The 23,842-nt window shown below is 45.7% G+C and overlaps 1 protein-coding gene across 1 annotated transcript in view; it reads left to right on the top strand.

Annotated features, from left to right (window-relative positions):
* Positions 1–558: 558 nt before the first annotated feature.
* Positions 559–23,842, top strand: part of COLEC12 (collectin subfamily member 12) — a 177,949-nt gene continuing 154,665 nt past the window's right edge. Inside the window, exons 1-2 of the mRNA XM_061130846.1 lie at positions 559–719; positions 15,624–15,674. Of these exons, the coding sequence (XP_060986829.1) occupies positions 713–719; positions 15,624–15,674 (58 nt within the window). The 5' untranslated portion in view covers positions 559–712. The remainder of the gene's footprint in view (positions 720–15,623; positions 15,675–23,842) is intronic.

Raw genomic sequence — 23,842 nt, 5'->3', positions numbered from 1 at the left:
AGAGCATCTAATGGTGACTTCGAACTTGGCGTCAGTTCTCCCCAGGTGACAGTGAGCACCGACCCTTGGGCCCCTTCGGGGAATCAATGAGCGGACTTAGAAACTTTGGGCCTCGGGGGCGTTCACGCCCCCTGTCCGATCCTCTAACGCTCCGCGCCCAGAGCCCTTTGGGGAAGGGACAAGCAAGCCACGCCGTCCCCGTGACGCCGCTGCTCTCAGACCGCTCGCCCCACACTCTGGGGAGCCTGAGGTCTAAAAACCAGCCCAGCGGCAGCACGTTCTCTGCACCCCGAGGCTGAGCACTTGATCACCCCGGGAGCCGCTTTCCTCGGTCTTCGTCCCGCTTCCAAGCCGACGCGAAAAAGAGGGAACACGGGGAGCGCGGGCGGGGAAGCGGCCTGGCCCGGGACTGGGGCCGGCCCGCGGGCGGGGCGGGCGCGGGAAGGCGCAAGGGGGGCGTGGGCGCGGCGGCCCGCGCGCCCCGGCGGCCGGGCCAGGGGGAGGGGCGCTGGCGGCGGCCGCGCCTCCCGCCCCGGGTGAGCGGCGCGCGAGGCGGCCCCGCGGCTCAGAGCGCCGAGCGGGGAGGCAGGGCTGGAGCGCAGACGGCCGACGCGCGGCGCGGCTGCCATGGGCGCGCACTGACCCGCTGCTCAGCGTGGACTTCCTCGGCGGCGCGGAGCTCCCCTGCTGGCGGTGCGTCTCCTCGGTCACCATGAAAGGTAGGGCGGGCTTCGGGGCGCGCGGGAGGGGGCGAGGTGCAGAGTTTCTCTGCGCGGAGAGCCGAGAGAGACCTGGTACTGGGTTTGGTGCGCGCAACCTGGGGGTCGCTCCCGGGGCTCGGGAGTCGGATACCGCCGGAGATCTCGGGGGTGGTCATTTGAAGCCGGCAAGTACTGCCCTCCCCACCGGGTCTCAACAAAGTAGTTTGAAGCCCCAAGTCGTTGTTTACGGATTCCAGTTCCCAACTTTTTAATTGAAAAAATGCGCCCAGGAGAGTGGAAGCATCATCACTCCCCACCCTCGGCCCCCCTAGTTCGTTCTGCGCCCTGGCGCACGCCCCACTTTCTCCAAGGTCCCTCTCCCTCCCCGCCGTTGCCTCTTCCCCGTCTGAGAAGTCGACGGGTGTTTTCTCCCGGACTCGGGGATGTTCTCGGTGCGCCCTCCCTACATCTGGCAATGATTAGGTGCCCGCGGAGTTCAGCTGGCTCGGGAAGTGCGTTTGGCATCTTTCTCCATCAGCCCCACTGGCTGGAAAATCACCGCCCTGGGTTTCGCGTCCCTTCCGTGTGCCCGCCTGCGGAGCTGTGCCCACGTGTGTTCAGGGGCGACACAGTCCCCCGGGCGGTGTCCACCGCAGGCGGGTTTAGGGAAGTGTCAGATGCTATCGCACCTTTTAGCGGAATCGCGAGGAGAAGCGCTTCGCAGGGAAGCCGTCTGTTGAGTAGGAAACGAAGATCTGTCAACAGAATCTCTCTCTGTATGTGAGATAATCACATAGGAGGTATCTGAGGGAATCGTTTGGAGATGGGCCGGCGTGGTGTTTACACAAGACTGGAATCCTGGCTTTGTGCTAGGATAACACGTCTCGGTCCCCGCACGGGCCGGACCCGAGTGAGGGGGCTCGGTTCGAGATGCCTTCTGACCGCTAGGACCGAGCTTCCAGCAGTCCGAGTACGCGCGAGGCGACCACTTTGACTTGCAAGCGTTGCTGATCCAGGCGCGCGCCTCGGGAGCCCCACAGACTTGGAAAGTAACTTTTGGCTCTAGGTTTTTCTCTGCAAGGCAGATCACGCTAAACAGTTTGGAGCGATAATGTCCTACCAATTAGCTCTCCTTCCAGGGGAGTTCTGTGTCCTTCTCTGGAGACCCTGGGAAGGAAGGGGACAAAACGCCAGGTGGAAAGGGTCCCGCCCCCCGGGCCAGAGACACAAAAGACAGGATACAACGCAAGAGACACAAAAGACAGGATTTCAAAACGCAGCGTGTGTGCGTTCCCTCTCTCTCCATCTCAGTTTCTCTTCTCTCATTTACATTCTAGCAAAGGGGCACTTTCCTTATCCAGCGCTGATTACAGGATCTTCCCAGAATGGCAAGAGTTCACGCGGCTAAACTTTGCTCTGGCGCTCAGTCCCCGTCATTTTAGCCAGAAGTTAATCTTCTCATTGCTGGTCACTGAGGCTAGGAGGTTTTGAACTTTTGGAAAGATAAGCCAGCTCCTCATTTCATCAGCTCCCATGTGGCTTCCTAAACCCTGAAAATCTCCTTATGCTTTTGACTGGGTCAATAACTGTTACTGCAGTTTGGGTATTGTTTTCAATGTTAATTCAAATCTGTAATGGAATACATACCTACAGGTTATATGTATATATGCTGTGTGCTAAGTCACTTCAGTTGTTGTGTCCAACTCTTTGCGACCTCATGGACTGTAGCCCACCAGGCTTCTCTGCCCATCGGATTCTCCAGGCAAAAATACTGGAGTGAGGAACCATTCCCTTCTCCAGGGAATCTTCCCGTCCCAGGGATTGAACTGAGTGAGTCTCCTCTGTTATAGGCGGATTCTTTACAGTCAGTCACCAGGGAATATATATATATATATATATAATTTACACTACATTCTAGACCAGCTAGCACACTGCTGGGAGAAGGCTCATTGCTTATCCTCTGTGGTCTGAGCACTGCCTCAACACCCCACTTACCTTCTGCCCCAATAGGTGAAGGGGACTGAGGGGCTGAATTCCTGGGGAGGCTAGTCATTTTGAAGGCCTCTTTTATTTTTTATTTATTTATTTTTAATTTATTTATTTTTTCAGTGGGTTTTGTCATACATTGACATGAATCAGCAATAGATTTACACGTATTCCCCATCCCGATCCCCCCTCCCACCTCCCTCTCCACCCGATTCCTTGAAGGCCTCTTTTAAAATGAAATGTTCTGTGAGAGGCTTGCTTACCAACAATTGCCATAGGATTTGTGTTTGTCTGGTGTATGAGGGGGGAAAGGAGCAGACTGTAATGTTTTTTCAGTACCTATTAAGTGCACCAGTATGCTCCACCCTCTACAAGCACTTTATCAGGGAACCCTCTCAAACACCCTATAAGGTAGGTGTTTTAACTCCTACACCATAGATATGGAAACAGTCCAGAAGAAATAGAAACCAGCAACAAGGAGGGTAGTAGGCATCTAAAGACAAGCTTTGCCAGGTTCCCTTTGAGTCTTGGAGAGACCTAGGACACCAGATAGAACCCGTGGACTGGAAGAAAAGTGATTCTCAGACGATTAAGTAGCCAAGGAACTCGAAGCTGGTGCAGCAGCCAGGAATGAATGGAGCCAAGAAATCAGACACAAGCCTTCTGAAGCCAAGCAGAGTGTGTTTTTAGCCAAAAAAGAAAGCTGCCTTTACCAAGTAGAATTATTTGGACAATTTGTCATAGGTAACCAACGCAGTTTTCCTTGGGTTCGTAATTATGTCATAAAGCAATGAACTCATTATGTTTAAGCCAATGTATCATTAGTATTTGATTTCTCTAAGTGATAGAAGTCTGTGACAGACCTTGCAAATGCTTAAAATTGAAGTGTTAACCCAAAACATTCTTTAGCCAAATAGAAAATTAGTGAACATCTTAGAAACTACAGAAGTTTATTTGTCAAGGCAAAAATTCAGCTACTATGCAAGTCAGACGCCTTTTTGAGGCACTTATTTGACTTCTAATTCTGATTTTTAAACTTGGGATATAGCCTTTGTAAAAACCCAGGCCTTTGGAGTCTAATTCCAAGGCTTCAGTGAGCCACAGCACCACCTATCTGTTGCATTTAGCAACTATCTGTCTCTTTTAATATTTCTTCCTTCTCTGGAGTCCCAAGTAAAAAAATAATGACATCATTATACATTTTCCAGAAGAAAATTACTTGCCCTGTTGCTGTAATACTTTAAGTGTTCCACAGTGATTAAAACATGAAGTTGGTTTAATTTATTTCTAATTACATTTTCAATTAGCTGTACTGCACCATAAATTTCATGGTTTTTAATATTCACACTCTTTATGAAGGAATCTGACTCCTCTAGAGTTAGGTGTGCCATTAAGAAGTCACATTTCTAGTTCTGGAAGTTGGGAATATTGGTGAGTTTTAATGCAGTAGCACTTGTTACTTAAGAGACGGCCTGAAACAACCACCAGCATTGGTTCAAACCACTGTTCTAATTTAACGCAGGGAGGAGGTCAGTGCCATTAAAACATAGTGTCCAACTGCTTATGTGTGTGCTTTTGTGTGTAAACATTTCTGAAATGCTATCTGGCAATGATACTTTTAAAAGGTGCTAAAACAGTATATTTCTACTCCCTGTTTCTCAGACCGGCAGTCTCTTGGCTTTGCAGGTGTCTAAGATGTCTTGTCCTTAACTGGGATAAGCAAACACACGTGTAGGTTCTGGCTGCTTTTAACATTGAAAGAATCATGTTTTCTGCAGGAAAATGGAAACAGTGAGGCCTTTTTCCTTCCGCTGACTGGGAACTGAGGCTTCTTTTCCTTTGGAAGACAAATTTGCAACCCAGTTACACTTTTGACTTTTCATTAGTTTGAAGATGCTTGACATTCCTAATCTGAGGTTTAATTATTGCTAAGTATATATCTTCCCAGTGGTCTCCTATGCAATTTTCCCAGATTGTTCCCGTCCCCTGACCCCCACCCCCACCCCAACCATGTGGCTCATTCAGCAATAATGGTGTGAATGAGAAAAGCTGGCAGATGATAACTTCTAAGCTATAGCATAATTCTAACTTTCTGAATTCATGCTTATTTTTACTGAAGCATTATTTCAAAACTGTTGACGCAGCTGCTGCCTAAAGTAAGTTAAATGGACTTCAAAGTGTTTGTTTTCAAATGAGAAAATAGACATTTAAAATTTAGTGATAGAAAAATGTTATGCCTCGAGTGAACCCAGTATGTGAGTGATCTCTCAGGAGGAAGTCTGATTCATGTCTTCCCACTAAGGGAAAAAGTGGTTAGGTGCTGGGAGGGCTTTCCAGATGGCACTAGTGGTAAAGAACCTGTCTGCCAATGCAGAAGATATAAAAGACGCAGGTTCGATGCCTGGGTTGGGAAGATCCCCTGGAGAAGGGCGTGGCAATCCATTCCAGTTTTCTTGCCTGAGAATCCCATGGACAGAGACTGGCGGGCTATAGTCCACAGGGTCACAAATAGTCGGACACAACTGAAGCAACTTAGCGCGCACGCACAAGGAGCCCAGAATGGTGGCAGAGTGTAGCCTTTCTGCTTTTGAGGGACAAATCAAAGTGAAAAGAATCAGGCAGTTGGGGGTCAGGGGACAGTGTTCTAGGTCACTTAGATGATCATCTGTGAAAAGCGTCTACCCTTACTGCGAGTCAGCTCTAACCAGTCTGGTCCTGCCTTTCCGTCTTTTGTTCTTATGCCATTTTGAAGGCACAGACTCTCTCAGATTCTAGAATTCCTGTCTATACCCTGGAGGCAGGGAACAGGGTTGTGAGTGGGACGATAAATGCCAGGGACTTATTAAAACATTTGTTAAGTCCCTACCGTGTGCCGCAGTCCATGGATGCTGAGTGAGCAGAATAGAAGAGGTCCCCTCCTGTCTGGCCTTAGACCTTAATAACGGGGCATCAAAGGTCTGAAGAAATTGCTGTGCTCCTCAGCCAATCACTGGAGAAACCTCTCTAGGCTGGAGTTCCTGCAGAGATAAGGCACATTCCAGGGTTGCTGCCCTTTGTAGAATTTATCTGCTGGGAGGTTTTCTTGTGACGGATTGAATGAGTGTGAATGGCTTGCTGAAGTCATTGACTCTGCTAACAGCCCCTGTGCTGTCTTGCTGACAGCTTTGCCCTCAGACAGTGTAGCATTGTCAGAATTGCTTTTCAGGAACAGACTTAACCACCAATGACCAGCAATAATAATGATGATGATGATAATAACAATAAACACCTTAACAAAGGATAGGAAGGTATTGACATTCCTCATAGAAACTTCACTCTTTACTACTGATAGCATGGTTTCTAATCACACCAGCCATCCAAAGCTTGGGGAAGGCAACTATTCAATCAAGCAGTAATTTGATTTCTATTTAAGTGAATGATGTTTGAAGGGCCCAAACCAAAATAGTACCCTGAACAGGTCCTGCTGATTGCTTAAGGGACCTTTGAAATTATATAGCAGTGAAAGCAGAAATGAGTAATCCCAAATTAAAATTCCAAAGAGAGTCCAGGAACTTTCTTAACCCTTGAATTTATCACAGTCCATCGATACTCTTAAAAATTATTAAGGAAAGATGTTTTTCAACATGGGAGAAGATTAAAAATTAATTTATTTATTGGAATTGGACATATTAAATATGACTTATGCTTCCTGAGTCATTTGGGATGAAAATTCTTTGTTTTGTGAAGTCATATGCATAAGAGGTTGGACATTTGACTTTCTGCGTGCAAAAACTAACTTGTCATTGGTTTGTGAAAACATCTGTGCTTTTGAGGCCTAAGTCACTTAGTTATGACATAGAAATGTTTGGAAAGTAGCTGATATATGTATATATGACATTATTCAAAGGCAAAATATCCAAATTTATATTCTAGATTTATAATCCAAAGTATTAATATATATTGATACTTTAAATATGCCTATCTCAAAAAATGTAATTATACGTAGTGTTCCCAGGAGTGGAACCTGACAATTTCAGTGTGGTGAGGAGTGTGGGCTCTGAAACCAGAGGGCCTGGTGACCACATGCATACTCATTAACCTCCTGCGCCCCTCAGTTTCCTCATCTGTCAAATGGGGGGATAATAATGACATATACTGGATGCCACTTTTTTCTGTTTTTTGAGGATTATATAGGTTAGTTTAGCTCAGTTGTTTAGAGTGGTGTCTTGCACTTAAGGAGAACTCAAGATATTTTAGATTTTGGAACACTGTATAATTATGACTTGCTGCTTATTCCAGGCAGGAGTGTAATTGCCAATTATGAACCATTTATGTTAAGTTAATCAAGTGATATGGGCTTCCTTGGTGGCTCAGCGGTAAAGAATCTGCCTGCCATTATCCAAGGGGATACCCAAAATATTTAGCAACCCAGGTGACACTCTATTGAGGCCATGGTTCTCACAAATGCCTGCATGAAAGCCACTCCCCTAGAGCAGTGGCCAGTGGAGGGTGGCTGTGGACTCCAGGGTGGGCACTGGGTATTTGGCCCCAGGGGTGCCCTTCTCCCCTCCTCCCTCTCTGGGCCAGTCATCATAGATGGGTGGTGGGACACACAAGAACAACTTGCAGGAATGGTGCTTGCCAATTTTTTGGGAAGCAGTTAAAGATCTTGAGAGCCTGGGGGACCATGCTGTTCTGTTCTAGCGGTGATCATGCTACTAAAGAAGCCGGGGCTCCTGTCTCAGGGTGGAGACGGGACAGGGTGAACGGCAGCGCTGAGCCCAGCTTGGAGGATAAGTTTGCATTCAGCCTTGCCTCTGTCCACGGTCCTTCAACCTGGCTCCTGAAAGTGCCTGAACTTGTTCTGATCAACATGGCATTTGCCAGAAGCTACCCAGTGCAGCCATGAAGGCTGCGAGCCCAGATCTTCTGTGTGGTCTCTCCAGGGTGAACTCTTCGTGCCGGCTCTTTGGACCCGGGGACCTTTTTTGGTCGTCAGCATCTGTTGGACCGGTGGGCTTTTTTTTTTTAAGTCTACCTGACTTTTATCTTCCCTACACATTTCCTTGTTTTGTTTGCTTGATTTTTGTTCTTTCTTTTTCTGTTTATCAAAGTTAGAGATGCACATAGTTTAGAAGTCAAAGAACATCCTATTTATTATGAAAAACAGCAATTTCCTGCCCAGCCCACTTCATTTCATCATTTTCCAGTCCCCAGAGGCAACCTCCTGAGAATATTTTTTGCATTTGATTTTGGCATCGGCTTTTCTTTCAGTTCTCTACCGATGCCTAGAAGACAGAATCCCCAAGCTCTGTCACTTCAATTAACAGCTGTTTATTCGCTCACGACTCTGCAATTCAGGCTGGTCTCTGCCTCCGGAGGTATTGATTGGGCTAGAGCATCCTGGGGAGGCTGGAAGGGCCAAGGGCGGGCTGGGCTCTCCCCTCCCCATCACAGTCTCTTGTTCCCCAGGGATCCCCTCTCACTAGGTCACCTCTGGTCCAGCAGGGTGCCCGGATATTTCCCAAGGCCGCCAGCTGCCTAGGGGGCGAGAACAGAAGCTAAAGAACAGAGGTCTTGGAGAAGACCTAGGCCCCGAGGTCACCCACTGCTACTTCTGGAAAATTCCATCGGCCACAGCGAGTCACAAGGTCCTCCCAAATTCAAGAGAGTGGACATGAACTTGTACATGGAGGGATGGAAACAGTTGTGGGCAGTTCTTAATGTGGACAAGCTCCTATAGCCCTATGTCCTTAAGTGACATGTTTATGGCAGTCTTCATTTTCATCGGGCTTCCCAGGCAGTAAAGAATCCTCCTGCAATGCAGGAAACATGGGTATGATCCCTGGATTGGGAAGATCCCCTGGAGAAGGAAATGGCAACCCACTCCTGTATTCTTGCCTGGGAAATCCCATGGACAGAGGAGCCTGACGGGCTACAGCCCATGGGGTCTCAAAGAGTCATTTTTATTATTTTAATTATTATTGCTATTATTTTGGTTTTGGGTGTTATATCTTGACTTCCCTTTATGGCAGATGAGGATTTAGTTCTCCTACCCTTCACCTCCACCTGACTACTATCACGGATACCTCCTGATGCCTCTCATCATCGCAGTATATTTGTATCACAATCTGGACTAGATCGATATTTGGGGTTTATATTAATAAGATGTGCGTCTGTGTGTGCTGAGTCGCTTACAGTCATGCCTGACTCTTTGCAACCCTATTGACTGTCAGGCTCCTCTGTCCATGGGATTCTCCAGGCAAGAATACTGGAGTGGGTTGCCATGCCCTCCTCCGGGGGCTCTTTCCAACCCAAGGATCAAACATGTGTCTCTTACGTCTCCTATGTCTCCTACATTGGCAAGCGAATTCTTTGCCACTAGTGCCATCTGAGTTTCTGTCATATGCCACAGATGTGCTAGCTGATAGCAGCTAGCACATGATACAGGTACAACATGATAAATGTCCCATTTTTAGCGGGCTTTCCATCTGCGGGAAGTCAAAACCAGAACAGGAATGTAAGACAGATGGAGATAATTGCCGTCACACTGATACAGAGGGGGTGCAGGGCAAGGAGAGGTAAATTCTAACCACAGGGATATTGCACAACTTGGTCCACAGATTGATTGAAACATCTTAATATGTATGACTCTCAGTTCTCCAAGCCAACTAAACTAAACTTCACTTGAACTCATGGTACTCTGAAATCAGTGATGCTCAAAGAATGTCAGCAAGAATTCTGCTCAGTGTTCTCTGTCACGAAACCTCTGGCCAGCATGGATCTGTGCCAATTACCAAGGAAAGTAAATAAAGTAAATAAAAATCGTATTTTGGAATAGACAAGCAAAAGACATGTGGCCCATAGGTATCGCAGTAAAAATGCTGTAGTACATCCATGTCAGCCAAGAAAGTATGTGCTTGTAGATATAAATCCTCAATTAAACACATTTTGTTATTTAGGATGTTAAGGTTTCTTCTTCCCTGCAGGCTAACTGCTGTCAGAAGCAGGGATTGAGTTCTGGCCATTGCAGAACTGAGAGGCCTTAAATCTTAACAAAATCCTTGCTCATGTCAGAGTGTAGCAATTGCATGACATAGATTATGTCAGAGACAGATTTTGAGAAGTGGCAGGTTGTAAAGGTGACTAGATCCTCGAGAGGCAATATCCTTATTTGAACCCATCACCTCTGCAGGCCCCTGAGACTGTAAAGAAAATCTGAGGGGCCTCCCTGGCCATCCAGAGGTTAAGACTCCAAGCTTCCAATGCAGGCGGTTAGGGTGTGATCCCTGGTTAGGGAACTAAGATCTCACATGCCACAGTTGTTGTTGTTGTTCAGTCCCTAAGTTGTGTCCGACTCTTCATGACCTCAGGGACTGCAGCCCGCCAGGCTTCCCTGTCCTCTGCTATCTTCCTGAGTTTGCTCAAATTCATGTGCACTGAGTCAGTGATGCCATCCAACCATCTCATCCTCTGCTGCCCCCTTCTCCTTTTGCCTTCAGTCTTTCCCAGCATCAGGGTCTTTCCCAATGTGTTGGCTCTTTGCATCAGGTGGCCAAAATATTGGAGCTTCAGCTTCGGTATCAGTCCTTCCAGTGAATATTCAGGGTTGATTTCCTTTAGGACTGACTAGTTTGATCTCTTTGCAGTCCAAGGGACTCTCAAGAGTCTTCCCCGGCACCACAATTCGAAAGCCATCAATTTACATGTGGCGAGGCATGGCCTAAATAAATAAAGATGACTTTTCTAAAAGAAAAGAAAATCTGGGATGCACTTAGCCTGGGTCCACTGAGTGTGAGGAAAGGGTTTTGAGCACAAAATATAACCTTGCACATGAGATCAGGCTGTTTGTCTTCCTCAAACCCATCTGCCAGCTATGTGGGTCCTGTGGTAGCCTTTTGCCCTCTCAGATGCTCAGGCACTGGGGACAGCTGACCTTGCCTCCTCTCTTCTATGGCTTTTATAGTTCAATGTAGGCCATCCACACAGCCACAAGCCCTGGCAGCTCCTGCTTCTTCCTCTTTTCAATTCCCAAAATGAATCACTCCATCACCAGCCTGAGTCATCTGTTTGCCAATGACACAGCTGGGGACTCTGGACAGGGCCTCTGCACCATCCCCACCTTAATGGAATGTCTACGAAGCATCACCTGCCCAATGCAACCCAGCTTTTAAGGATGTGAAAAGTCAACTCTTGAAAATACACCGAGTGAAACAAAGTTGAACCATTTCTCTCTCTTTTAGCACGTCCCAGAGTCTAATAGTTCCAAAACCACAATGAATTTTCAAGAAGGGATATGGTATACTGTGTTTCCCCCAAACTCTCTTTTTCCCTCCAAAGAACAAATGTTAAGAAAGGTTAAGATGCTTCTCCAAGATACCTTCCCTGATAATCCCAGTAATTTTTTCTCTAGGTACTTTGTACCCTGAGTATCTCAGATGATTTAGTACCTGTTTGTAGAGTTGAATGAGATAGAGATTTATATTCTTTTGGTGGCTGCTATGGCACTTCCCAGGTGGCGCTAGTGGTAAAGAACCCTCCTGCCAATGCAGGAGACATGAGACGTGGGTTCGAGCTCTGGGGTGGGAAGATCCCCTGGAATAGGAAATGGCAACCCACTCCAGTGTTCTTGCCTGGAAAATCCCATGGACAGAGGAGTTTGGCAGACTACAGTTCATGGGGTCACAAAGAGTCAGACACGACTGAGTGAGCACATAAGAATTTCTCATCCTTTACATTGCCATATGTAAAACAGACAACCAGTGGGAATTTGCTGAGTGATGCAGGGAGCTCAAACCTGGTGCTCAGTGACAACTTACAAGGGTGGGATGGGGTGGGAGGTGGGAAGGAGGTTCAGAAGGGAGGGGACCTATGGCTGATTCATGTTGATGTATAGCAGAAACCAACATGATATTGTAAAGCAATTATCCTCCAATTAAAAATTAAAAGAAATTTTTAAAAATTTTAATTAAAAAAAAAAAAAAGTTTCTCATCCTCATGGGATGCAGGTTAAGTCGAGCAACAGGACATCTTCTTTGAGTCCTATTAGGGGTCGCCCATAAGGCCTTTGTTTCCTTGAACTGCTAATGGATTGTAGTAGGTTAATTTGGAGGCAGCACTGAATTGCTTTAATAATAGAAGTCTGAGACATTTGAAGTTCCCAGGGAAGTTTCAGGAAGGAGAGAGGAGTCAGGCAGACTAAAAATGCTGCATGGGAAAAAGACCAGAGAGAAAAAAGAAAACAAACAAACAAACTAATGGTAGGTCTGTGAAAAGATGCTTTGGGGAGAACCCTAATTTTTAAGCTGTTTGCTACTGAAAGCACAGCACAAGCTGCTTTTTTGTCTCCACAGTGAGGTTGTCACTGGTGGATCCTTGGCCCACAACCTGTGCATGTGAGTGGATTCTTGTGTGGTCATGGCTCCATAGCAGAGGGGCTGGAGCTGGCAGGGGGAAACTGATGCCTGGGTGGCATTGTTACCTATACTAATGTCCCATCAGCTCCACTGGTCTATAAGCACCTATTTAGTGACTGAGTGAATAAGTGCGTGGATTTCTAAGCTGAAGCAGCAGGTAATGGTTTCTCTCTCTCTCTCTTTTTTTTTCTGTGCCACATGGCATGTGTGATCTTAGTTCCCTGATGAGGGTTGGCACCTGCGCCGCCTGCATTGGAAGTGTGGAGTCTTGACCTTTGGACCTCCAGGGAAGTCTCCCAAGGGTTTCCCTTTAGAAACTAGATCAGACCTTACAGATATCAATGAGAGAATTACTTAGGAAAGTGGGCACAGGCTAGGGGCTTCATATGTCTTTGGTGAACTAACCAATCACCAAGTCAGTGAGAAAAAGGTGCTCTTCTTTTGGTTGTAAGCACATTCTTCCATCTAGAAAGAATGAAAGCTTTAATCCTTGACAGAAGAAGATGACTTGAATTATGAAACCCAGGATTTCTAGACTCCAAGCAAGTCTCTTCCTTGTTCACTAAATAAGGAAACATGGTAAAACACAGAGATCTCTGACTTCTCCATGGTCTTAGGAATAGTTCTTCTCTTACATTTTTCATAACAGTGTTTTCATAACACTTCATGACAGACTAGTGTGCTGATATTAAGAATGTTGTGTGGGATCTCTCACACGCCTTGGTTTTTCCACAGCATTTCAAGGTTCAGTTATAACTAGGTCCTGCGTCCCATTGTGGGCCGAAAAAGATAATCACAGAGGCTTTATTTCCCCGCTATGTTTCTATTTTCTTTGAAAGCCTATCAGCTTCTTGAGGGAAGGGACCATGTCTCACTCATTTCTGCAGCCCCACTGCCTGGCAGTCTCCGGGCCATAGTGAGTGCTGAGTCAGCACTTTTCTTTTTTTTTTTTTTTGAGTCAGCACTTTTGAACTGGACTGTATGTGGGTGGAGGGAAGCTGATTGCTGGAGCAGTGGTGGAGACCAACTCAAGAATAATTGCTTACACCATAGCCAAGACACGGAAGCAACCTAAATGTCCACCAACAGAAGAATGGATAAAGAAGATGTGGTGTGTATATATATATGTGTATATATATATATATATATAGGAATATCACACAGCCATTAAAAAGAATGAAATAATGCCATCTGCAACAACACAGATGTACCTAGAGAGTGTCATACTGAGTGAAGTAAGTCAGACAGAAAAGGGAAAATGTCATATGTCATCTCTTATATGTAGAATTTAAAAAGAAATTATACAAATGAACTTAACTTACAAAACCGAAATGGATTCACAGACTTAGAGAACAAACATGTTTACCGTGGGGAAGGATGGGGGGATGGGATAGTCAGGGGATCTGGGCCTTGACATGTACACTCTGCTAAAACGGATAACCATTAAAGACCTACTTTATAGCACAAGGAGCTCTGCTCAGTGTTATATGGCAACCTGGAAGGGAGGGGAGTTTGGGAGAGAATGGATACATGTATATATATGGCTGACTCCCTTCGCTTTTCACTTGAAACTATCATAGCATTGTTTGTTAATTGGCTATACCCCAACACAAAATAAAAAATTTTTTAAAAAGGAAGAGAAGAAAAAGAAGTATCCTTTAGTGACTTTCCTCGTGGTCCCATGATTAAGACTTTACCTTCCTTTGCAGGGGATGTGGGTTTGATCCCTGATCGGGGAGTTAAGATCCCACATGTCTTGGGACCAAAATACCAAAAAATAAAATAGAAGCAGTATCATGGCAAGTTCAATAAAGACTTTAAAAAATTGGAGTATTTTTTTCCTATTGTTCATTGCAGCACTATTGACAGTAGCTAGAACATGGAAGCAACCTAAATGTCCATTGACAGATGAATGGATAAATAAGCTGTGGTACATATATACAATGGAATATTACTCAGCCATAAAAAGGAATGCATTTGAGTCAGTTCTGATGAGGTGGGTGGATCTAGAACCTATTATACAGAGTGAAGTGAGTCAGAAAGAGAAATAATAAATATCGTATTCTAATGCATGTATACGGAATCTAGAAAAATGGTACTGAATAATTTATTCATAGGGCAGCAGTTGAGAAACAGAAATAGAGAATGGACTTATGGACATGGGAAGAGGGCAGGAGAGGGTGAGATGTATGGAAAGAGTAACATGGAAACTTACATCACCATATGTAAAATAGACAGCCAATAGGAATTTGCTTTATGGCTCAGGAAACTCAAACAGGGGCTCTGTATCAACCTAGAGGAGTGGGGTGGGGAGGGAGTTGGGAGGGAGGTTCAGGAGGGCGGGGATATGTGAATTCCTGTGGCTGATTCATGTTGAGGTTTGACAAAAAACAACAAAGTTCTGTAAAGCAATTATCCTTCAATAAAAAAATAAATTAAAAAAATTTGGAATGTTTTTTTTTTAAAGTATCCTGTAATCAGGTGCACCCATACCTGACAGAAGTGTGAAATGAGAAGTTCATTATCAGTGTGATAAGGAATTGCATCATGACCACCTGAGGAGGAGTATTTAGGCTGTTGGTAGAAAGCGTGGCTGATACAATATCACCCTTGTTTCCACAGTGGCCCCACCTTTAGGAATCCCCACAACAAGGAAATCCATTTACTGGGAAACCATCCATCAGTCCCAGTTATCCATTGGAAGGAGAGTGGAGAAAGATTTGGCTATCCTTGCAGGAGTTATGCTGGGCTCCTGAGATGCCACAGTTGGTAAAAGAGGTGACCCAACAGCCTGGCATCTGCAGAGGAAGGCCCTAGGCTCAGTTATATGATGATAACTTGACCCTTTTGTCAGTTGATTATTCAGTCATTTATTCACCAAAATCTATTAAGCCTGTGCTGTGACAGGGTTTTTCCAGGTAGCTCAAATGGTAAAGAATCTGCCTGCAATGTGGGAGACCTTAGTTTGATCCTTGGGTCGGGAAGATTCCCTAGAGAAGGGAGTGGCAACCCACTGCAGTATTCTCATCTGGAGAATTCCAGGGACAGAGGAGCCTGGTGGGCTACAGTCCAAGGGGTCGCAAAGAGTTGGACATGACTGAGTGACTAACACTTCTGTGACAGGCACCATTCTAAATACATGAAATTCATTCATGAAGTCAGTAAAAAAATTTCTGCTCGTGGGATGTGTGTTAACACACATGTACACATAAATGAGAATGACATCAGAGAGTAATATTAAAGTAGGATGATTTGACACAGAATGGCTGAGTGGTGGTCCAGAAAGGCATCTCACAGGCACCATACCTCCGCTGAGACCTGAATTAGGAGGAGGTGCCTAAGGAGCCGGAGGAAGAGCATTCCAGGCTGAGGGAGCAGCCAGTGCAGGGACCCTTTGGTCTTTCTCCTGGTGTGCTCCTGGAGTGAGGAGCAGGGTGGGCGAGGGGAGGGTGGAGCAGGTGGAAACGGAAGGAGTTGAGTCCAGCACTTCCGGTCTTACCAGGGTTAACGCTCTGTCTTCTCTTCCCGGTCTCCCCCGCAGACGATTTTGCAGAGGAGGAGGAGGTACATTCCTTCGGTTACAAGCGGTTTGGTAAGTTCCAACAAAGCTCTGTTCCTTCTCTGTGCTCCATCTGGGAAATGGTAATGTGATTGTGGCCGGACCTTTGATGCACAAGAACATGTGTGGCTCTAAGGCCCAGTTCTGGTTGCATGTTGAGTTTCTGTATTAACAAGTAGGTGATTTGTCACGAAATCGGAGGGTCGTGGGACAGTAGTTGCACCCAGGCGTGGTTGGGGAAGGGATGGGATGCTTAGAGGGCTCGCGGAATACAAACCAGATGGCCTACCAGGCACAACATGGTGGGGAAGGTCAATCTGTGACAAGACAGGCATTTCTCTATTTTGAGATTTAGGAGACATCTTTTCCCTTTCTCCTCAAGGCCCATGCTCTTAACTTAGTCACTGTTAAGGGAGAAGTGAGAGGAAGAATTTTTCCAGGAACCCATCTAGACACCAGTGCTCCATGGTAGGCTGAACAAAGATACCCTCATTCTAATCCCTGGAACTTGAATGTTGCCTTCTGTGGCAGAAAGCATTTTGCAGATGTAATTAAGTCAAAAAATTGAGAAGGGGATGTTATTTTGTATTATCTGGGTGGGCTCTAAATGTAGTTATAGGTAACCTTGTAAAAGGGAGGGAGAGGAAGATTTGACTGTGGAGAGAAGATGGGATGATGGGAACAGAGAGTGGTGTGATGAGCACTGCAGATGGAGGAAGGGGCCACAAGCCAAGGGATGCAGGTGGCCACTAGATGCTAAAAAAGGCAAGGAAATAGATTTTCTGTTCGGAGAACTTTGGTGGGAGTGCAGCCCCGCCAACATCTTGACTTTGGCTGACTGAAGCTCATTTGAGACTTCTGGCCTCTCAAACTAGAAGAGAAGACATCAGTGTTGTTTTAAGCCACCAGGTTTGCTGTGATCTGTCACAGCAGCCACAGGAAACACATGCTAGCTCCTGTGTTCCTCGGCTGCTGTTCACGGATGGTCTTCTGTCTTTGACCACGCTTCCCGGGTTCTGCAGTTTGGCATCGAACTGCCAATGAAAACAAGACAAAAGTTCCAAAGACAGTTCAAAGGAACTGAGGTTTTTCTGTCCAGCGTGTTTCTATGCCTTGATTGGAGGGAATGAAGAAGGGTAGAGTAAAAAGGAATGAGAAGAGAATGTGTGTGTGAGAGAGAGAATATGAAAGAGAATAAATCTACTTCCTGTTGCTTAAAAAAAAATTCCTGGCCGGACTTTGATTAAAGTTAACATCTCCCAGCTGCTCTGGCTCTCTCATCACTTTAGCATTTTTCCTTCTGGATATGTGCTTATGTATTTCTTTCTGGGAATAAAATAGGGTTTAATGTGGGAATGCAGTGGCATGGAGCCCACGGCCCCTCAATTCATGTGCTGGCAGAGAGGCTCTGCCCACCATGCCCTCCCCTTCCCCCCACTGCTGTTCTTTATCTGCACAATTACATGTTTCAGGATTAATACCATGTGTTGGGCTGCTTTCCCATCGCGGGTTCATTGAAGGCCATCATAGGAGTGAAGAGGAAACAAGACGTGATAAAGGAGAGGAAAAGCAAAACAAAAATTAAAAGGTAGAAAGAAGGAGGAAAATCAAACTTTTAAAAATAAGGCAGAATAAATATTGACATGCTCGTATATTTTAGAAATCAGTAGATTGCAGATCTCCATTGTGGAAATCAGTAGAAACATGAAGAGCCAAGAGAAAAGAGCAACCTGAAGAGACATTTTATTTAAAATTTAGTGACTCTGTAAGTAGCTAGATGAGCAGGGGTTTGATGGATGACACAAAAGCGTAGTAAGTGGCTGAAGGGATTTAATTTACAGTGGTTAAGTGATGTGTGGAAACTGCAAACTGATAATCAGAGGGGAGACGTGATAACAATGTACAAATACTGGAGAACGAGGGAGACATGGAGAGACGTATACCACACAGCACTAGTAGAAGAACAGAGGGATGGAAGGAAAACAGGAAACTTTGGAATGGACCATGAGAGAGACATACAGAGTTTGACAATTCTTGGGTTCAATTGTTAGGCACAGTGCTGGATAGCCAGCATTGGGGTCAAGTAGAATTTGGAAGAGATTTTGCAGTGATCTGTATCGGCCTTTAATTTTACAGATAAGGAAGGTGAGGCCCAGGTAGATTAAGTCCTTGCTCAGGCAGGTTAACTGGAGCTGGGTTGGATGCTGGGTCTTTGAACTCTCGGGATAGCGTAGTTTTGAGGAAAGTCCAACAGTAAGGTTGAGATTGACCTCTCAACTCCTGTGTCCTGGAAGCATCCCTGCTGTTCTGGTACCCTGGAGTGAGCTAAATACCCAATCTGGCCCCACCAGGGAGGCCTTATCACTTTCACAGTGCCTGAAACTCTGGACCTGGTTTTAGAGAAGGTAAACGGGTTTTTGAGCTTCCTAGGTGGCTCAGTGGTAAAGAGCTGGCCTGCTAATGCAGGAGAGGTGAGTTCCATCCCAGAGTCAGGAAGATCCCCTGGAGGAGGCAATGGCAACCCACTTTAGTATGCTTGCCTGAAAAAATCCAGAGGACAGAGGAGCCTGGCAGACTACAGTCTGGGGTAGTTGTTGGACAAAGAGTTGGACACAATTGAGCAGCTCAGCATGCATGGAAATGGGTTTTTAGTTCCTAAGAGGCTGTGGCTGGTCATTGAAAGCAGCAGAACCCAAGAACCCATTCCTTCAGGTATGATTCAATTTTAACCATGAAAGGAAGACAAAGTTGGTGAAAGATGGTGAGTGGGAGGCATCCAGAGACCAGGCAGTCCTGTCAGCCCTGCCCCCACTTACTGTTGTGACCTGGGACCAGACACTTAACACTCTGTGGGTCTCAGATGCCGCATCTGCCTGCTGGGCAGAGTGACACCTGCCATGGTGGTAAGTCCAGCTCACAAAGCTTTGGTGCGACTGAGAAGGGTACTAGATGGACAAGTGCTCTGAACGTGCAGTGCTATGTAAACAAAGATGGTGGTACCACTTGCCTGGGATTTGGAGCTGTTACCACTTTCTGGACATTTTAATCCAGCTGCTGCAGAATATGGGCTTCCCTGGTGGCTCAGATGGTAAAAAAAAATCTGCCTGCAATGTGGGAGACCTGGGTTCGATCCCTGGGTTGAGAAGGTGCCCTGGAAAAGGAAATGGCAACCCACTCCAGTATTCTTGCCTGGAGAATCCCATGGCCAGAGGAGCCTGGTGGGCTACAGTCCATGGGGTCACAAAGAGTTGGACATCACTGAGCGACTAAGCACACACTGCATAATATGGAAATGTGACAGGTCTGAAATCTCATTCCTGAAAAGAGATGTGAAGATGAGCACGGTAGTAGTATCACTGGCTTTTATTTTTGCAAAAGAGACTGATAACCTAAGCATGCATGTATGCTTTAGTTGTGTTTGACTCTGTGCATAGGGGTTAGTTATTGTCTAACTTTGGAGAAGGAAATGCAACCCACTCCAGTTTTCTTGCCTGGAGAATTCCGTGGAAAGAGGAGCCTGGAGAGCTACAGTCCATGGGGTCACAAAGAGTCGGACATGACTAAACCACTAACAAACATGGTCTAATTTTAGGTAAGTCTTGTTTGTGCAAATACAGTGGTTAAAACCTGAATTTAGACTGTAGATGAACCAGGGATTAATTATTTGCAGGACGTAGGGGCTACTATTTTAGCAAATTGTTATCTGGTAGCTTGCTTCCAAAATTATTTATGTATATTTATTCAGAAACATTTGCTACATAAAGTCAAGGCTTGTTTACATAATAATATTGTACTTTTTCAAATTCAGTACAGAATTATAATAGCAAAATGAGTGATCATCTCCAATAATCTCATATGTGATGGTATTATTTTGGAATGGTCATCCCTTGTCTATTCAAGGATCCATTGTCACATTTTGGTTTCAACCAAGGCTTCTGTTTTTCTTCCATATGTCTTCATGTCCTGCTTTATTAGCCCCTTCCCCAAAGTTCTGGGCAGGTGTCTAGAGAAGAGATTGATTTAAGTTTGATGGGTTTGCCACTTACCTGCTCCTCTGATGAAAGCTCTGATGAGGGGAAGCTTTGAAAGGTTAATGAAGTGAGCATTTTCAAATTTTCATCAGATTCTGTGGGGCAGTGTTTCTTGGCTTCAGTGTGCAGAGTTAATTAATTTGGGATGTAACTATAGTTACAGCTTGGCAGGGTTCATTCTCTGGAACATGAGGTACCACTATATCAGGTTTTATTTTCTATGGCTAGAGTATGATATATATTACAATGATATCTTTCTACTTATTTCCCAGTTACTGTTTTCTTCAAAAATATCACACGTGGCTCTAGGATCTTTAATTAGCATAGTTCTCAGAAAGGGAAAGAGAATTTGCTCCTACTCTACAGGACAAATATGAATTCATAAAATTTGGAATTTTCAGTAAGTTGCTCCAAAAATAGCTTCTGAAACCTTCTGATTAGTCATGTGATTAACACGAGTGCATTCAAGTTAAAAAGTTTTTTTTTCCCATTAATAGAGGGGTTTTTTTCCCCCATGATAGAGTAGGAGGGAAGAAGAATGTCATTTCAGCTCCAAGGAATAAATGAGTCCCAGTTCCATAGAAAGAGACATGTGGGAAGAGGGGTGAGTTCCTGATCCTGCTTTAACCCACTTTAGAAATGATTCTAGCAAATCCAGCTCACATTTGTGTATCACTTTCATCTTTTCCAAGGGCGTACTGATGTAGTTTTCCTTCACCGGGACGCCCTAAGGCTAACAGGCCAGGCATCATCTTTCCCATTTGATGGCTGTTTGTCCTCATCTGGAGGCAGCAGGGTGCAGTGGTTGGGTGTGTGGATGCTGGAACCAGGTGGGTGGTTCTGGATCTGCGTTTCAATATTCACCAACTGTGTGACCTTGGGCAGATGCTTGTCCAAAGCTATAAAGTCTGGTTCATCACCTGTAAAGTCTGGGTTATCACAGGCCAACTCCATTGGGCTGTTGTGGAGTTAAATATGCCTCTGAATACAATGGAATAGTACTTAGCCATAAAAAGGAATGAAATTGTGCCATTTGCAGAGATGTGGATAGACTAGAGACTGTCATATAGACCTAAAGACTGTCATATGAACTGTCATACAAAGTGAAAAAACTTCTCTTTTGAAGTTTTCAAAAGAGAAAAACATATTGTATGATATTGCTTATATGTGGAATCTAGAAAAATCATACAGATGAGCTTATTTGCAAAGCAGAAATAGAGACACAGATGTAGAGAACATTTATGGATACCAAGGGGAAGTGGGGAATGTGGGATGGATTGGGAGATTAGGACTGACATATATACGTTGCTGCTGCTGCTGCTGCTCCTAAGTCGCTTCAGTCGTGTCCGACTCTGTGCGACCCCACAGATGGCAGCCCACCAGGCTCCCCCGTCCCTGGGAGTCTCCAGGCAAGAACACTGGAGTGGGCTGCCATTTCCTTCTCCAATGTGTGAAAGTGAAACGTGAAAGTGACGTCACTCAGTCATATCTGACTCTTCGCAACCCCATGGACTGCAGCCTACCAGGCTCCTCCGTCCATGGGATTCTCCAGGCAAGAGTACTGGAGTAGGGTGCCATTGCCTTCTCCATACATACATTACTTTGTTTTAAAATGGGCTTCCTAGGTGGCGCTAGTGATAAAGAAACTGCCTGCCAGTGCCGGAGACGCAGGTGATGTGGGTTTGATCCCTGAGTTGGGAAGATTCCCTGGAGGAGGAAATGGCAACCCACTCTAATATTCTTACCCGGAAAATTCCATGGACAGGAGCCTGACAGGCTACAGTCCATGGGGCTACAGAGAGTCAGACACGACTGAGCAACTGAGCTCACTTATAAGAGAACTAATGAGAACCTGCTGCATGACACAGGGAACTCTACCCAGGAATCTGTGGTGACCTAAATGGGAAGGAAATTTGAGGATTTCTAAAAAAGAGGGGATACACACACACACATACACATATAACTGACAGTTGTTGTGCAGCAGAAATTAACACAATGTTGTGAAGCAACTATACAGCAAAAAACTTTTTTAATATATGCTCCTGGGTTGGCACAGTGCCTGGCACTCTGTGAGGATCCTATAAATGTTGACTGTTCTCCTGTTATCAGGTTCGTTCTTGAACCTTTTTGTCCTGCTGCTTGAACATGGTACTAGGGTTTAGTAGGCCCCTGGAAACTTCTGATGTCCACCTGGCTCCATCACACCCTCCCTACCTGTGCGACCCCCCCCTCAACTTTCCTGCTAAAAACTGGGAGAGAGAAAACTTGGGGACACCACTCTGTGCTTAGTACTCTGGTGGGCAGTGTGGGACCTAGTGATGAGTGCCTTCCACACTGCATGTCCTGGGCCTCCTTCTGGTGACTCAGATGACAGAGAATCCACCTGCAGTGCAGGAGACCTGGGTTTGATCCCTGGGTTGGGAAGATCCCCTGAAGAAGGGAATGGCAACCCACTTCAGTATTCTTGCCTGGAGAATCCCATGGACAGAGGAACCTGGTGGGCTACAGTCCAGGGACTCGCCAAGAGTCAGACACGACTGAGCAACTAACACTTTCACTTTTGCCCCTTTTCCGTGCTGGGCATAAGTGGGGCGCCAAGGCTGACTTTGTTCCGTTGGTTGCATCCGGTTTTCTCGTGTCATCTCTGGAATAGGACCTGGTGTAATCATAAGGTTTCAAAAGTTATACTGATAGAGAAGTCAGAGCTGCGTGGTTCCTTCTGCCTTGAATGTCATGGGTAGATTTAAGGGTTGACTGTGAGCATCTGGGGACAGCTGGAAATATTTGTTGTTTGTGTTTGACAAACAAGGCTTTGACCAGGATGCTTCCTTGGGGCTCAGTTATAGGGAGCATTAATAGCTGTGAGAGAAAAAGATTGCAAAAATGGCAAACTGGGAAATAGCAAGAAGTACAAGGAAGCATATGCTATGGAGAGGAACTCAAGTCTTTTGTAAAATCTAAGTGGAAAAATTTGCGGAGAACTACTGAAAAATTACAGAGGGGTAACTGTCCAAAATGAGTTCCCTGGTGGCCCAGTGGCTGACTCTGCATTCTCAATGCAGGGGCCCCAGGTTCGATCCCTGGTCAGGGAACTAGATCCCATATGTTGTAACTCAGAGTTCACATGCAGCGCAGCCGAATAAATAAAGACAAACAAAACCCCCCCAAACAAAAAGGGTACCAGTTGCCTTTCCTAAGTATATTTACCAACTCTGTTCTTGGATTTTTTCAAGAAGAAAATGAGTTTTGTTTACCTGCAACTTCACAGGCCTCCCTCTATCTGTAGTTTCACACAGCCTGGTCTTCCTCTTTTCCATTCTTTCCTAGGATAATAATTTTGGATGAGCAAGAATATTTTTTAACAGTTTAATCTGCACAGGGCAGGGCTTGTGAGAGCAGCCTGAGAGATCTGTGTAAAATAGAAGAATCCAGGCCCAAGGAAATGGCAACCCACTCCAATACTCTGGCCTGGAGAATCCCATGGACAGAGGAGCCCAGCGGGCCGTAGTCCATGGGGTTGCAAAGAGATGGACACAACTGAAGGGACTTGGCATGCATGCATGCCCCAGAACGCTTCCCCTACTCTGCTCCTTTTTTTCATCATCACCCCACCCCAACCCATTCTTCAACAAGATAACACATGAAACTTCCAATCAGGAACTCTTGTTAAATCATGGAGCTGTGTCTTCACAAAAGAGCTTGAGGCATTGAATGTCTAAAAGGACAGAGGACCACTTTGGTCTTCTGAAAAATAGCAGCACAGATATACTTAGCCAGCTAGCCAGAAAGAAAGGTGCTGTCTTAAGCACATGGCGAATTTCTGCTTTTGGTGGAGAAAAGATGGTTGCAAGAGTTTACCAAGAAGATGCTGAATTATCTCAGGGAAGCAGCTTAAGATAAACACTTGGCTGCCTCCACTTCTGGTCGCTTGGGCTTGGGGACCAGGCTGCCTGTCTCTGCCCTCCCGGGAGTCTTCCCAGAAGCCTGGCTGCATCTTTCGATCTGAAGAAGGCGCTGCTTTGAAGTCCTCAACCTCCAGTAAAAAGAAGGGATCTAGCATTCCTCTCAGCACAGACCAGCAGAGTTCACCCCTTTCCCTGATAAGAATTCCAGGAATTTCCATCATTTCCTGTAGGGAATGGCTAAAGGAGCCCAGCGTGAGGCTGTCCT

This window comes from Dama dama, chromosome 27 (assembly GCF_033118175.1).
Source record: "Dama dama isolate Ldn47 chromosome 27, ASM3311817v1, whole genome shotgun sequence".
Taxonomy (NCBI): Eukaryota; Metazoa; Chordata; class Mammalia; order Artiodactyla; family Cervidae; genus Dama; species Dama dama.
The sequence above is the reverse complement of the archived record's forward strand: the minus strand, read 5'-3'. Positions and strand labels throughout refer to the sequence as shown.